This window comes from Phragmites australis, chromosome 1 (assembly GCF_958298935.1).
Source record: "Phragmites australis chromosome 1, lpPhrAust1.1, whole genome shotgun sequence".
Lineage (NCBI taxonomy): Eukaryota > Viridiplantae > Streptophyta > Magnoliopsida > Poales > Poaceae > Phragmites > Phragmites australis.
Genome location: NC_084921.1, coordinates 35,823,724 through 35,840,178, shown reverse-complemented (window position 1 = coordinate 35,840,178; position 16,455 = coordinate 35,823,724). Strand labels below are relative to the sequence as shown.

The window sequence follows — 16,455 nt, the reverse complement described above, 5'->3', positions numbered from 1 at the left end:
TTCAAGGTTGTGAAGTCAAGCAAAAGGGAGTACGACGTCAAGTGTTTGGTGTCTAACTGTCCATGGCGGGTGAACGCATTCAGTGGGAAGTAGGTTGACTACTGGGAGTGCTCAATAGTTAGGCAGCATAATTGTCACATTGAGGAAATAGAGTTCTCCCACCGGAACGTGTCATCTATTTTTGTTGCCAATGTTATGTACGGAGAGATTGTGGACAACCTAAAGTATGAGCCATGATCAATAATTCGTGCTATTGAGGAAAGATTCCAGTACACAATAAACTACGCCAAGGCATGGAGGGCGAAACAGAAGGCTATTGAGATGAGGTTTGGGACACACGAAGATTCATATGATAACCTACCACGTCAATTAGCCACAATATGTGCGAGAAACCCTGGAAGTTACTTTGACATCAAGCATTACCCCTCGACTGATGTGAAGTATAGTAGGAAGTGAGTATTGCAGCATGCTTTCTTTGCATTTGCAGCAACCATAAAGGCATTTAGGCACTACCGACCCATCATTTGCTTGGACGGGACGTTTCTCACTGGGAAGTATAAAGGACAGATATTGTCTGCAATTGGGGTAGACGGGAACAACCAAGTCATACCACTGGGTTTGCCGTCGTGGAGAGTGAGAACGGGGAGAGCTGGTATTGGTTCCTTGAGCAGGTGAAGCATGCTATTGTTCTGGACCTACTTGATGTATGTTTGATTCATGATAGACATGCAAGGCTGTTGCAGGCTTTGCTGGATATGCAATACGGCAGTGTTAGACGGTGTGTAAGAGCAAAGTAGCCTGACTTGAAGAGCAGGTGGTGCATGAGGCATATGGGTGCAAACTTTTATAAACAATTCAAAAAAAAAGACTTGATGAATCTTTTCAAGAAATTGTGCAGTCAAAACCAGCAAAGAAAGTTCAACACCCTATGGGCAAGACTAGAAGAACTAACCACGAAGCAGACAGCTGAGCTAGGAGACATAGGAGATTACCCGATTGCTCTTGGACCCATCATGGTCAGCTGTTTAGGAACTTTTCGCAGTGGATACAAAATGAGCCAAGAGATAAATGAGCATTGATGTACGATATTAGAGGGGCAATGTATGGGATAATGACAAATCTTGCTGAGATCTACAACTGGGTCATACGGGGTATGAGGCCCCTCCCACTTGTTAGAATTATTGAAGGTATTATGCATGGGAATTGCAGATATTTTATTGATCGCTACGCAGCTGCTTCAAAGGCAATGGAAGATAACCGTATGTTGTATGGATAGATGCTATGTGAGTACATGGAGAAGGCCACAAAGAAGGCACATATGCACCGTGCCATTCAAGAGGGAACTGCGGAGCACAGGTTCAATGTCTTGTGCTGTGATAAGGGTCGTTGGGGTGGTAGATGTGAGCGCTATGTGCAAGAGTGCGTGCTTAGGATTGGAACATGCATCTTTACGTGTCAGAAGCTATAATTGCTACACAGGCCATGTACACATGTCATAGCTGCATGTGGGAGCACAATATGCTACCCAGATAATATGTTTCTCAATACTTTATGAAGGATCAGATACTGAACATATAGAACCATGAGCTTTATGGCTACGACATTATTGATACGTTTACAAGTAATCCAGTTCCCTCACGAATTTATGTGCTAGACTTTGAGAGGATAAAGTACACACCAGGACGTTGACAAATTTGGCGGATTCAAAATGATATGGATGAATCCGAGGCAGGTCCAAGGGTGAAGCGATGCAGGAAGTGCGATGAAACAGGTCACACATACAAGTACTGTCCAAAAATGCACCTGGTGTGTAGATGGGGTCATGATGGTGGTCAAGTGTGAATGTATTTAACGTATCTCAATGTTATATTTGTAAGGTTTTCACCTTACATATGTATGTTGCATTTGGACCTTACATTTGTATTTGATTGTGTACCTATATGATGTAATATATTCATATAACTTTATGTATGTGTATGTTATATGCTGTTCACGTAATTGTGTGTATATTTTCATATAATAGACTATTTATATTTGGCTTCAATGTAGATATGATGCACCGACCGACCTCCGAGCTTCTTGACCCTGCAGTGGACAAGAAGCACCGCAGCTTCTTGTCTGCTGTTCACCAGACGGAGTTAGGAGTTTTCCATCTACTGCTGCACCTTCATACAGGTACAATATTGCATTTTATACTAATGCATTCATTTTCACATTTATCGTACCTAATAAGTTCATCCGTTCGCAGACCCCTCGAGTGATTGTACATGGACGACAGTAGAACCATTGTAGTCGTCATACCTGAGTCAGGAGGATGAGCCTGGGCCAGACCCCCCGTTCGACCTCGTGAGGGACTTCTTCGGAGCCACACCGAACTACGATGTCGTCACGCAGTCCCAGTTGCCCAGTGCTCCACTTCTGACGCAGCAGACCTAGGAGGAGGCCTCGACACCTGTGATCGCTACTAGACCTACAAGGCAGGTTGGTCCACCGAACGCCCTGACCTACTCTAAGGGCCACGTGAGGGAGAACCAGTGGCAGCGGCTTCGGGACCATGATGGTGTTAACATTGACGGTAGTGGGGGAGACAACAGTAGGATTTTACCTTTGCTATTGTAACTTACATGTTTGTTTCATGATGCATATTCGATTCACGAACTAGTCTTACATATTCGGACGTGCCTATTTTCTATGGTCTACTTACCATGTCCTTACTGTATTTCTTAATTCCACGTGACCGCACTCTAGTTGCATTTCTTCAATAGGTAGACTCATTCCTCGTCCTCGGCTTTTTATGAACCGTTCATGACATATCTAGGAAAGCATTTCTTACAAAGCTACTTATACACGAAGTGACCACACGACACATGTGTCGTGAGTTAGGCTTTAGACACGAAGTGACCACACGACTCATCTTTAACCATGAAATGACAACACCTCTGTCCTGACGCAGTCTGTAGATATGAAGTGACCACACAACAGAGTTTTAATCATAAATTAAATGACAACACCTCTATCTTGACGCAGAGAATCTCTACCTAGCATCAATGCCACAACTTTTCCATCTTCCACAGGGAATTCTATACTCCAGCCTCTAGCCAAGCACATGCACTCAGTCTATGTACCAGCCCCCAGGCACCATAAATAACCTCACCCTAATCCATGGATAGACCATTCCTTCCTCACCTCTCTTAACTGCAATGTCTTCCTCAGCTCCACCAAGCCCACCCAAAAAATATTAGAGGATTTTCATTTCCTAGGAGGTCGAACCGCCGATGTGCTTCTGTGGTGACCTTTGTAGGCTTCGCGAGTCCCAGGACATATCCTACACCTATGACCTATGCTTCTTCATGTGTGCCAACTACCAATACGACAAGCCTCAACATTGACCGTATGAGTACCCACCACTATAGATACATAGATCAGTCATGTGGCACTTTCCACATCTTGTTCCATACAATTTCACGCACTGTTTTACTAATCTCACATCTTGTTTCATTTGTCCAGTCTCCTCTACCTATCTGTGACTTCATTGAATGGCTCGATATGGAGCAAAATGAAGACTAGAAGCAGTGGGTCGACATGAGCATGTGGTGGAGGGAAGCGTACAAACGCTGGGAGTACGAGCAACAGTAGGAAGAACTACAACTGAAGCGGCAGGAGGAGGAGCGCATGAGGAAAGCAGCAGAGGAGCTCACCGCAGCTCAAGCACACGAAGCAGAGAGGGCAAGGAAGCGGGAGAGGGCCTGTCACGCTAAGGTGGGTGGCCCCGATGCCCTGAGAAAAGGCAAATATCCTAGGTGCACTCAGTAGAGAGCATCTACTGTAACTCGACATATTTTCACTCACTACGGCATGTTAGAATTAGCAGGGGCACGCTATTAGGTTAGTGTTTAGGCGTACCGTACGTGCCAACGTTTATTATCGTCGTGTCTTTATGGTTAGGGTCCATTCGCACAGGAATGACAAACCCCATGTCCCATGTAATGTTTGTCAGCATATGTAACCCCCATGATGGGTATTATGCTAATAGTGCTTCACAACTATAATTGTTCAAAAAATTATATTTTGTATCCTCCCAACATTACATCACTAAAAAATTACTCATCCAATTTTACATCAAATAAATAAACAAATATCGACAAATTTACATCGATCCAAAATTTCCAAAAAGTACTACTCCGTGATACCGTTTTGATCACTTTTTGCACAACTAACATTTTTCACCGAATGAATGTGCACTATTTTTCAAATTGACGTATATAAAAGTTAAATTAAAAGAATAAATTTCCAAGCAGTGGGGCAAACCGCCCCCTGAGAGGGTGGCAAGGGGGCTAATCGCCCTCTCAGAGGGCGGTAAGGAGCGGTACGGCCGCGAGCGCGGAGGGTGGGCCCTACCTGCCCTCTCAGAGGGCGGTGAGGGGTGGCACTACCATCGTGGCATCCTTACCACCCTCTGAAAGGGCTGCAGCCCTTTCAGGGGTCGGTAGATGCCTATTTGTGCAAATCTTTCCATCAGGAGTCTATTTATTTAAATATTAGTTATAAAAAATATAAAAAATAAAAAATTCTAGGCCTGTCAGGGGATATGTGCAAATTTTATTTATATATATTTAATATTTTTAACACTACATGTCCGTTTCAAAGAATGGTAGGAATAGGTTATCGTCGCCCATTCTTCGGGCGAGAATAAGATCTCGTACGTTGAACAGGTAAGACCTTATAGGCCCTGACGGTGATAGCATATTAAATACTTTACTCAAAGGTCTCGCCTGTTCAACGGGCGAGAACTTTATCTTGCCTGCTAAATGGCGAGATCTTCGTGGCTGCGACAACATGCAGGCCCACCCAAAAGGTCTTGTCCAAATACTGGGTGAGATCTTTTGGGTATATAATCTAGTACTAGAAACCACAATCATCCATCTGGAAAAAGTGATAGATGAGATAAGTAAATAGTGTTGACAAAATCGCAAAGAAAGTGAATTTTATTTGTTCGTACTATGAAATGTGGATAGCATAAGAATCGACGGCTTGCGTCATCGAAATGCTCATAAACTTGGACTACAAAATTATCTTCATGTCGACATGGTGGCAAAAATGAGCAAGGAAGATCATTGTGGTTTCCGTAGAAATCTTTACCATAGACGTCTAAATGGGGGTGTGGATGCGGTGGATCGATGGGGATATTGAGAGGATGGGGATACACCATTGTCTCGATTCAATATGATATCATGCGATATGTGGCTAGAGAATCGATTGGGTTTTGTTTATATACAAGAAGTCACAGAGGTACTGGATAGATATGGCAGCACTGAAAAGCCTATTGGCTAGACTGCACTAGCCTATTAGGGGTAGCACTAAAACGTCTATTCTCTAGACTGCATTGGCCTATTAGGGGCAGCACTGAAAAGCCTATTCACTAGACTACACCGACCTATTAGGGGTACCCATGAATATTTTTTGTGTTCATATAATATTTAACAAAGCATACGTATGTTCATATAGGAGTCTTTACAACATCACCAACTAGCTACGTTGTTTTACTCAAAATCGATCCACAATCAATGAAGATCGCAAACATCCGTACAAAGCTACTTAAATATTGTATAAAAAAAATTCAAAGTCTAAGCTTTGACTATCGCAATAAGGAACTGAAAATGTTGTTGATTCTGAAACCGCGTGCCCGTGACTAGAAACTGCGCGCCCATGACTCAATTCCAACACATGGCTGGATTCCCTGAGATCTCTAACACATGCCACCACCACCAACTCTATATAAGGGTAACCCCAGGGATGAATACGCTTTAGTGCATACAGACAGACTACTTCATCTCCACCGCAATATCATCCATGGCTTCTAGGTCCAGGTCCAAGTCCAACAAGAGTAAGGGCAATATAGGCCCTTACGAGCTATGACGAGACATCCTTGATAAACTCAAGTGTGAGAACGAAGAGCGAAGAGAAATGAAGACCCAGAGCAGAAGAAGTGGAAGATGGAGCTGCAGATAGAAGCGTACAAGGCACGCATGCCACAGTGTGACTGTGGTGAAATAACACGTTAGAAACTGTTCCCGCTTGCCACGGTTGCTTGGTACCGATGTGGGGTAAGTGTACATGACATCCTACAGTACTACAAATTTCATCTAATTCACTTGCTTCCCTCCAACAGCACGACAAGCCTAGGTGCAAGTACGAATGGTACGCGAACGAAGAAGAGTGTGCGGACTTCAACTACAACTACGAGGAGGTTGAAACAATGTGGCGTACGGATGTCAAACGGCTGAAGATGAGGCTACAGGAGCTCAATAAAGAGTGGTGGGCTAAGTACCTCACTACATGCGGTAACATGTAGGTTCCTCCATAATGCATGTGCGGCCTACCCGCTGTGCCGGGGCCCGTGGCACGTGGACTAGCATAAGGGTACGTATGCAACAAGTCCTACCCGCATGGTTGCAACTTTCAAGAGATCCACTGGGAATATCTGGATGAGAAGCTTCCATCTTTTCCACTAACCCAATAAAAGTTTTCTTGCACCTGGCAATCTATCTTTCCATAAAGCATGCTTCATTTAGTGATGGAGTACTACATGCCATTGTAACTTATTGTAGATTTTATAGGGATAGGACCCGAGTTGGTGCATGTTATCTTATGTATTGTAGCAATGTATATGCAATGAATGCTTACGATGAACCTTATATGTAATATACTTTACTTTTATCAATGAAATGACCGGGATTTATCATTATGCCAATACATCATTTCTACGCTCAATGCTTTCATAAGATTCTCTGCCTTCCATGCAAAGAAAACAATAACTCCTTGTTGATGACACAACTTTTCTACCTTTCATAGGGAATCCTAGGTTTTTTGTCCTTGTGCACAATACTCCCATGATTTAGCCCTCAACCATTCTTATGCACTCAATTCATGCACCGGCCCCCGGCCACCATAAATAACCCCAGCCTTAATCATGGGTACACCCCTCATTCCTTATCTCTATCAACTGCAATGTCTTTCTCAACTCCACCAAGCCCACCCAAGAAACATTGGATGGCTTCCATCCCCTATGGGGTCAAACCGCCGATGTGCTTTTGCGGCAACCTTTGTAGACTTCGTGAGTCCCAGGATATCACATACACCTTTGGTAGACGCTTCATTATTTGTGCCAACTACCAGCACGACCTGGCTCAATATGGACCGTATGACTACCCACCAGCATAGTAACATAGATCACACTTGTAGCAGTCACTATGTGAAAAAGAGACATGGGTGACAGGTGATAACCCTTATGGGTGACACGTCCCGCACCCGTCACCCCGAACGCGTCACTGATGAGTCGCTATGGGTGACGGGTACAAACCTGTCACTAATGTAGTCATAGGTAACGGGTCACAACTTCACCCGTCACCAATGAATATCATAGGTGACGGATCGTAACAGTGACCTATCACCTATAACTGAACATAAGTGATAGGTCGTACCAGTGACCCGTCACTTATAACTGATGAATGTATTTCACATTTTTTAGGCACGGAAAAAGTCAAAAAAAATTCACCCGAGAGCCACCCTAATACAGGGCCCATCACATATGCACAATCCTGATGAGTTAGTCATTGATGACTGGTCAAGTTGTGACCTGTTACCGATGACTGGCTAGGATGACCCATCACTTATAAGTCGTAATAGGTGATGGGTCACAACTATAATCCGTCACCTATGACTGAACTAGGATGACCCGACTTATGATAAGTCATAAGTGACGGGTCACAACTATGGCCTGTCACTTATTCATGTCTGCTTTGTCTGTTTTTCACGTAGTGAGTTTTCATACGATTTCATGCACCGTCTACCAATCTTCCCTTTTGTTTCATTTGCCCAATCTTCTCCACCTATCTGTGACTTCATAGGATGGCTGGACATGGATCAAACAGAGGATAAGAAGCAGTGGGTCAACATGAGCATGCAGTAGAGGAGGCAAGCTTACGAGCGCCAGGAGTACAAGCAACATTATAAGGAACTACGGCTGAAGCATCAGGAGGAGTAGCGCATGAAGAAGGTAATAAAGGAACGTGTCGTGGCTAAAGCACGTGAAGCTGAGAGCGAAATGAAGCGGGAGAGGGCCTATCGCGCTAAGGCGACAGGCCCCGATGCCCTCATGAAGGGCAAATATCCTAGTTGTACTTAATGGAATATCTATTATAATCAGACCTATTTTTATTTCATAAGGTATGTTAAGTTTAGCAACGGTACACTATTAAGTTAGTCTTTAGACGTACCATACATAACAATGTCTGCTGTCATTATCGCTTTATGGTTATAGTCTATTCACGTAGTGATGAAAAATCCATATCCCATGTAATATTTATCGACGTATGTTACCTTCGTACCGGGTTATATGATAATTGTGCTTCACAATTACTATTATTCAACAAATTAGATAAACCTTACTTCACTAAAAAAAAATAACTCCTATAATTTTACATCAACTACATAAAGAAACGTCAACAAAATTACATGAATAAAAATTAAGGAAAAAAAGAACCACTTCGTGAATCCGTTATACAACAAATATTTTTCGCTGAATAAATGTGTAATATTTTTAAAATTTCCGTATACAAAAGTTATATTAGGAAAAAAATCCTACATATGTCTATTCTATCATAAATTAAATTAATTTGTACGTGTCACTCGTTCATCGGGCGAGACGAAGGTGCCGCCCGTTCAAAGGGCGACAACTTTTTTTTCTCCCGATGAGCGGGCGAGACATTACTTTCTTCTGTTATTTAATGCACTAACCGTCGAGGCTCATAAGATCTCATCCGTTCAACAGGTAAGATCTTGTTCTTACCTGATGAATAGACGATGATAGCCTATTCTCATCCTATTATTTTTTAAATAGACAAAATATTAATATATATATATATATATATAATAAAAGTTCGATATATGCGAGGTTTGGGCGGCACTGCCACGGCACCAGGAGTGCGGCCGCGCGCCTGCTTGGAACCAGGCTGCATGGTTCCAGTTCAAGAAATTTCAACGCTTACACATATTTAGCATCACTTACGCTCGCATTTCCCGATGAGTGTACCGCACTCTGGTGCCGTGGCAGTGCCGCCCGAACCTCGCATATATCGAACTTTTATTATATTTAGCAACCAATCTGTCCATCAATTTGCACCAAGCATAACATTTATACGTTCACGCACTGATGCTATGTACCTTCCACAAATCAATCTGACGGCCGAAACGAAATCCCGCCTACCGGCCTCTAGCTAATAAGCAAATAATTCACCTTGGTTATTTTGTGTAACTTTTCGAGCTGAGCTTGAGCGCGGTACACTCATCGGGAAATGCGAGCGTAAGTGATGCTAAATATGTGTATGCGTTGAAATTTCTTGAATTGGAACCATCTTTTGATGGAGTGGTGTAACCATGAGAGTATAACTCCTGCTCAGCATGATTTAAATCGTTAAGCCTGAGCGGTGCAATTAAACTCCCCGAATGGATGTGGACTAGGTAAAAGTAAAACAGAAGCCACGAATCACTTGTGTCCTTGTTACACCATGTAACTCGACGTTATTTAGCAACCAATCTGTCCATCAATTTGCACCAAGCATAACATTTATACGTTCACGCACTGATGCTATGTACCTTCCACAAATCAATCTGACAGCCGAAACGAAATCCAGCCTACCGGCCTCTAGCTTGAAACCATCCCAGATGGACGGAGCAGATGCTTCACGGTGCTCCAAACCAGCTCCATCATAGCCGAGGCTTCCTCCGTCAGGCGCACGTCCGTGCCCGCTCTCACGAACGGCCCGAAGAACATCTCCGATATGGTGACCACCATGAAGCCGCTGACGAGGAGGTACGCCGCCGCCTTGGGCGGCCGCCACAGCCCAGCCGCCCTGGCCCATCTCTCGGCGATCTGGAACACGCCGTGGAGGATGAAGAAGCGCAGCATCTCGCCGTTGGGCCACTGCAGCGTCATGTACCAGTACAGGAGCTCGTGGAGCAGGCCCGACATGAGGAACGCCGCGAGCACGCCGGCGTCCCGGCCCCACCGGGCGCGCACCGGCTCGTACGCCGAGGCGCGGAGGAGGTCTACGGCCATCAGGTTCCACTGCCGGCCCCAGAAGTCGCTGAGCGACGCGACGGCGAGGGGCGCGCTGAACTGCCGTTCCAGGCTCGCGCCCAGCAGCGCCGCCGAGACGAGCGCGGCGGAGGAGAGGACGAGGTCCAGCGTGAGGAAGATCTGGATGCAGTAGAGGAAGTGAAGGGCGTAGAGCGGGAGCCACCCCGTGTAGGGATACACCGCGGCGAGGCAGCTGAGGAGGAGGACGCTGCGGGCGCAGGGTCTGAAGAAGTCGGCGACGGGCGGCGGCGGCGGCGATGACGTCGAATGCTTGGTGGGGTTCTGGCCGAGACGGACCTTGATGGGGAGGCCGGCGCAGAGGACGAACGGCAGGAGAGGGAGGCTGGGGTGGAGCGGACCGAGGTCGAGGGCAAGGAGGACGAGCTTGTTGATGGCGAGCCAGGTGTGGAAGAACGTGGAGAAGAGGCGGAGGTGGAGGGAGTTGAACATGCACGGCAGGTACACGAAGACGGGGAACGTCGGGAAGAGCGCGGCCAGGCGAGGGAGGCCCGGGCGGAGGCGGCGAGAGGCGAACCGCGCGTACACCGCAAACGCCGGGGTGAGGAGCGTCGCCCACGCGAGCGCCCTCAGCTCCGACTCCATCGTGGGCTGGTCGAGGCCATGCGTGGCTGGCGCGCCCCCCATCAATGATCCGGCCGGAAGGACGACGTACGAGCGTGTGGAGTTACAGGTTCATGGGACAAGTCCTTGCCAAGTGCATGGCTAGTACGTGATCAGACGATCAGGTTCCCGAATGCGATGAACACACGTATATATACGTGCGGCCAAGGTAGGAAGACGTGCGGCGTGCGGTGCGGGGTCATGTGGATCGCGGCAGGGCGATGCAGCTGCTGGCGGCGTTAGTTCGACAGGGATGGAACAGACAGAGCAGGTTGAAAGGAATCGTGGGGGCACGCGCACACCTGAATTCAGGAGCGCGCAATTGCTCACGATAATTCTGTGATCGCAATGGAAAAAACGCAGCGTGGTCGAGGTATCGAACTCCAAACCGATGGTAGCAGTGACTTCTCATGCAGAACTAGCAAATCTCAGAAAATATTCCTTCAAGGGGTGAACGACTGAACGTTGGTTTTGGCGTGACGTTTCTTTGCGGACCAGTGTTTGTACAAACCCAATTCTCAGTCCATCAATCGATCATCAGAGGACCGAGGGAAATGCTTCTTTGATTGTCTAGTGAAATCTGTAAACTTCACTCACCTGTATCCTGGAACGAATTACCCTGTCATTACAAATGCATAGGTAATTTAGATGTTACCGTTCTACTGCTTAAAAGAACGAAGACTCTGTTTGGTAGAGCTCTTTCTTCTAAATTCACTTATGTTGATAGATAAATATAAAGTAGTTTAAACATATATTTTTAATTAAGAATGTAAACAAGATAACTCAACAAACACACTTAGTGCACATTCAGCTGCAACTCTACGAATTTCTGAAGCCATGGATGACTTGTTTGAAGAATTCTTAGAGCTGGACCGACCAAGCAAATGTTTATTGTCTAAGTGGGAGGGCAAGTCTTGGCGAGGGGGACAGGGGACGCGTACGGCCCGTGCAGCACCCCGTCGGCGATCACCTTGTACACTGCCTCCGTCGGGTGCGTCCCGTCCCACGACCCGTACGTCGATGGGTCGTCGCACACGGGGCAGCCGGGCCTGCCGCAGGGCACGGTCTTGTTCCCGCAGCATGAGAGCAGAGCGTTTGTGAACCCTGCATCAAACAGTAGTGACAAGTGACAACATCAGATCAAGATGCTAGATGCAACAACCGATGCATATCCTGTCAGTATGGCAAATTGGCACCGATGCGTTCTGGTTATTTATGTGGATTTTCTACGACATTTTTTTGGTGATTTGAGTTCATGGCCTATGAGTTGTGGGCCTTAAAACTGGCTAGTTGGTAGCCCAGTTAAACTGTTTACCATGCCCACAAGAGCCAGAACAATCGTGTGACGTAAAGCCCAAAACCATAAATCAGTCAGTTGGTCGTATAGTGAAAGTGAAATTCGGGCCACTAGTTGCACGTGAACCCGTAGTCCTTTGGAGGGAACTCAAAGGCCCAAATACGATTGGCAAACTGACCGTGACATGATATTTAGGTACGATAGGTACCCAGTAGTGCTTATCTATAATTGTATTTATTGATTTTTACCTATCATGGATATATCTGTGAACGCCCGCGGGTGAAGAGTTGGTCTCAAACCCGTCCCTCATAGGTATACCTTTTTGTCCATGAGGTGACGACAAGGCGGTGTGGCGGAGCATTGCGGCAGGGCTGACCGGGGTGGGGCGATGCAGCGGAGCGACATGGCTCGGCGGTGGCGAGACGGGGCATCGGAGCGACGCAGCTCGACGGCGACGAGACGAGGCGGCTCGGTGATGTGGCACGATAGGGCAGTGTGGTGTGGCGTCGCGGGGCGGTGGGGCTGGTTGGGGTGGGGCGACGCGGTGCGGGGCGACGGGGATGCAGCTCGGTGGCAACAAGACAGGGTAACATGGGTTGCTGGGGGCGGGGTGATGAGGGGGAGGGGGAGGGGCAGTCATGGGCAGATTGGGTAGTTGGGGGCAAGGGGAGTGGGTTGAAGAGGAGAGATGTGGGATATTTATATGTTGTGGAATGGTAAGGTTTGGAGGTGGGGTATTTATATAACAGGTATACGGGTTTCACATGTATGAATAAAGGTATATCTTATCTATTTTCGTACCTATTTTACCCATAAACATACCTGTGGCTATCAAATACTACCTATACCCCACCATATTTGAATATTTATTCATACATAAATGAGTAAGCGGAATAAATTGTGATGTGCCTCTTTGTTGGTGGCCATAACGGCCGAACTCCCTTGTGTTGCAACCTTGTGGTTGCCTGACTGTTTCCAATGGAACAGGGGCCTACGTACCAAGCAAACCGACAAAGGCGGAATGCTGATTGGTGAGACGTCACCGTCGCAACAAAAAGCGCCAAAAAGGAGAGCAAGAGAAGGAGCGCGCGGCGCACGCTCGCTCGACACACGGCATGCAGCACGACGCACTCGTACGTATGAGTTATGCATGACACGCACCTAGCTTCCCGGGGGCCTGGAAGATGCGCATCGTGGCGCCGTACCAGTCGGCGTAGACGATGGTCACGTCCGGGTGGAGCCGCCGGAGCTTGTCCAGACGCGCGGTGAGCAGCTGGTTGTGGTACTCGGCGAACCTGTTGAACCAGGCCAGGCACCCGGTCGTGGGGTCGTAGTCCCACCACGCCCCCGCGGCGCGGAACCGCTGCAGGTACAGCGGCGCGCACCCGAAGGGCAGGTTCCCGGGCACCACGAACGCCCGCGCCCCCATCCCGATCAGCTCCTCGATGGCCCCCGCCAGTTTGTCCACCACCGCGGGCACGAACGCGCGCACCTTGTCCCGCGGCACGCCCCGGGAGAACGCGAAGTTGTAGTCGTTCCCGCCGATCTCGCCCAGCGCCACCAGCGCCCCGCTCAGCACGTCGTTGCTGCTGCTGCTGCTGTTCTGCTGCTGCGCGAGCTGTCGCAGGTGGTCCCTGAACCAGATCATCTGCGTGTCGAGGCAGAAGGGGGTGATGTCCATCCCGTTGCCCGCGAAGAATGAGCCGTTGTTGGCGGTGGCCGAGATGATGGCGAAGTTGGCGCCGTGCTGGAAGTCCCCAGGGGCCGTGCCCACCTGGATGGCCGTCACGTTCGTCAGCCCGAACTCCTGCGCTGCAACACACCACACAAGCACGACCCGTTAGCACCGCCAGTTAGCTTAGCTACAGTTTGTGCGTCGAAAGAATTAATAGAGAATAGATCGCACACACTTCAGCAATCACTGCATGGCGTGAGGACGATCATGACTTGCTTTGCACGATACAAATCCACTTTCGGTGACTAATATGTTCTTCAAATTGCGCGAGGCACGAACTACCTCTGAATTCATTGTGCATAAAATAAATCGACCATCATAAACATGCACAGTCAATCAGAGGACCATGCCGTCACTCCTAGTCAAAGCGCGCAAGTGCACACACACGGCTGTCTCTTGTACCCGAAGAGAACAGAACATAACATAACAGTACTCACTCGCCACACACACTTCTCAGAAAAGCAAACTAACGGGTTTACCATTATTGTGCTACTTCCTTTTCATCACCAACTCACTGGGTGTGCTTATATTTTGTACTGGTTAGCTAGGTTTGTAAGTTGTAACAACCTTTGTCACGGAACAGCACAGCTTTTGTAAGCTTTTTTCTAGCGAGTACTGACGGAATTCAGGCATCATGAGACATAAGTATTTACTAAATGCAAGTGTAAATACAAAAACTCAGTTCATCAGTCCTAAGTTGTACCGCATGAGTTGCTTAATTACTACATGGCGTTCTGACATTTATGTTCATTTGAGGGCAACAGCAGCAATGAGTTCAAACACCCGTTCTCTTCTCTTTCTTTTACAAGAAAGCACACAGTTCAGCCATTCGCAAAGGTTCCAAGAGAATAATAGAATGGAAATTTGAGATCGACACTGACGTAACTGTTGAACAGAATGGACGTTTGAGGCAGAAAAACGGACGTTGCACAATGCATAGTAGTTCATGGAAGGCGCGAGATGACGCAGACAAATGCACATGCCAAACAGAGGGAGAGAGAGACGCCCCTTACGGACGTTTGCTCACCGATGAAGTCGATGACGAGGCGGCCGTCACTCGCGCGGCCGCTGGGGCGGCCAAAGAACGTCCTCCCATACGGCGGCGCGCCGTAGGGGCTGGGGCTCCTCGCCGTCAGGTGGATGTAGTTGCCCGTGTCGGTGAGCGAGTCGCCGAAGCTGAAGATGCGAGTGTAGCAGCCGAGCGCCGGCGAGCCGCTGCTCCCGAGGACAACCAGCAGGAGAGACCACCACAGAGCCAGTGACAGTGAGGAGGAGCAATGGTCCGCCAGCAGCCTCATGGGAAACACCTGCTAGTGAGTGTCTAATGCCTGAACTCTGAAGCGTCTGTGGAGAGGAGAGCTCCACACGCCATAAATTGAGGCTTGCAGGGGCGAGGATGGAGTCCAGGTATCAAGAAGGACACGGACACAGCACTGGGCCGTGCATGCATAAATACAGCCACGCCTGTGAAACCCTGAACTTTCCTGGTAATACCACTCCACTTATTCCTTCTGAACATTCCTGTGGATTGCACAGCAGTACCAGTCACCTCCTTTTTACCTCCCAAATCCCAACTTGGCCAACACGATGGTCATGAGCAAAAGGAACCTAGTAGTGTACTAAGAATTTTCACCCATGCCGCTTGCATACGAAAAGAGCCCATTTTTGTGGGTACATGGGACTGGGGGAACGACAATACTGTGAGCCATCCAGATAGCATGAATGCATGATACAGATTTGCTGTCCTTCGGATCGATTGTTTATGAACTCTATCCCTTCCCTCGGTCTTTCTATCTTGTTTCTATCCGTTCAGGGGTTACCAACAAGGTGGCCCCGGATGTCATTTTGTTAGTTCCCTGAGCGGAATGGCATGTGCGGAGTCGTTTTCAGTGTATTACAGATTCTTTGCACAAAGATTTCCTGGACCTTGGGCGGAGTTCATTTTATTTGCAATTTCGACTTGCCTGTTCGAGAGTTGAACAATCAAATATATAAGTTTACTACCCAAATTATGAATTTGGTACTGGTTTGTGGTCGTTTGTACACTACCTCTTGGTGCTTGCGGGTAGAACATGGCCAAAAACTAACCTGGTTTGGGAGACGGTCTTACTATAAAAAATTATGAACATTTTCGAAGTTTCAAGTTTTATGAGTTTTGAAGTATGCTGCAATAATTTCTTAGAGAGAATTGAACGGAGTCGACGTGCCTAAAAGTTAACCTTAGTTCAAATCGCGAATCGTGGGATACCAACTCCGACCCAATAAAATCTGATGGCTCTGTCCAGAGGAAAATAATGGTTTTGCTACACACATTCAAGTAAAATCTTTTAGGATATCTTTGAATTTATTTGCATTCGGATTTGCTTCAATATTTGTGCTACGTCCGTCGGCAATGGCTTCTTCCCTGAGAGTTTAGTCCAAACCGACAAAGAAAATTAAGTTTACCTGAAACCAATAAGGACATTATATTCCCCTATGGGGATTGTTCGTATTCATCAAGAAAAAGTTTCTTCGACCCTCATAGATATTCTGGTTTCTAGTGTTAGACTTAGATGTTCATCAATTCACTAGCTCCAAATCAAGCACACATAAAATCCCGTACCGTCCCGGTGCCGTATCCCGATTTTTCCCGATCGTTTTCGTTTTTTCGGGTCTTATTCGGAA

General features: G+C 47.2%; 2 protein-coding genes across 3 annotated transcripts; both read right to left on the bottom strand.

The window, feature by feature from the left end:
* Nucleotides 1-9,703: 9,703 nt before the first annotated feature.
* LOC133884469 (probable long-chain-alcohol O-fatty-acyltransferase 5) lies at nt 9,704-10,783 on the bottom strand. The gene has a single exon (XM_062323900.1). The coding sequence runs from the start codon at nt 10,781-10,783 to the stop codon at nt 9,704-9,706; it is 1,080 nt and encodes a 359-aa protein (XP_062179884.1).
* A 715-nt stretch (nt 10,784-11,498) lies between these two features.
* Nucleotides 11,499-15,523, bottom strand: LOC133916877 (GDSL esterase/lipase At1g28600-like). 2 transcript variants are annotated; one of them, XM_062360759.1, is made up of 3 exons: nt 14,819-15,523; nt 13,218-13,868; nt 11,499-11,863 (listed from the first exon to the last, which is right to left on the bottom strand). In XM_062360759.1, exons 1-3 carry the CDS (start codon nt 15,087-15,089, stop codon nt 11,655-11,657), a joined length of 1,131 nt encoding a protein of 376 aa, XP_062216743.1. In that variant the 5' UTR covers nt 15,090-15,523; the 3' UTR covers nt 11,499-11,654. The 2 variants fall into 2 exon arrangements, with proteins under 2 accessions (XP_062216743.1, XP_062216751.1); XM_062360767.1 differs by having other exon boundaries at nt 13,218-13,863; nt 14,819-15,036.
* Between the last annotated feature and the right edge of the window lie 932 nt (nt 15,524-16,455).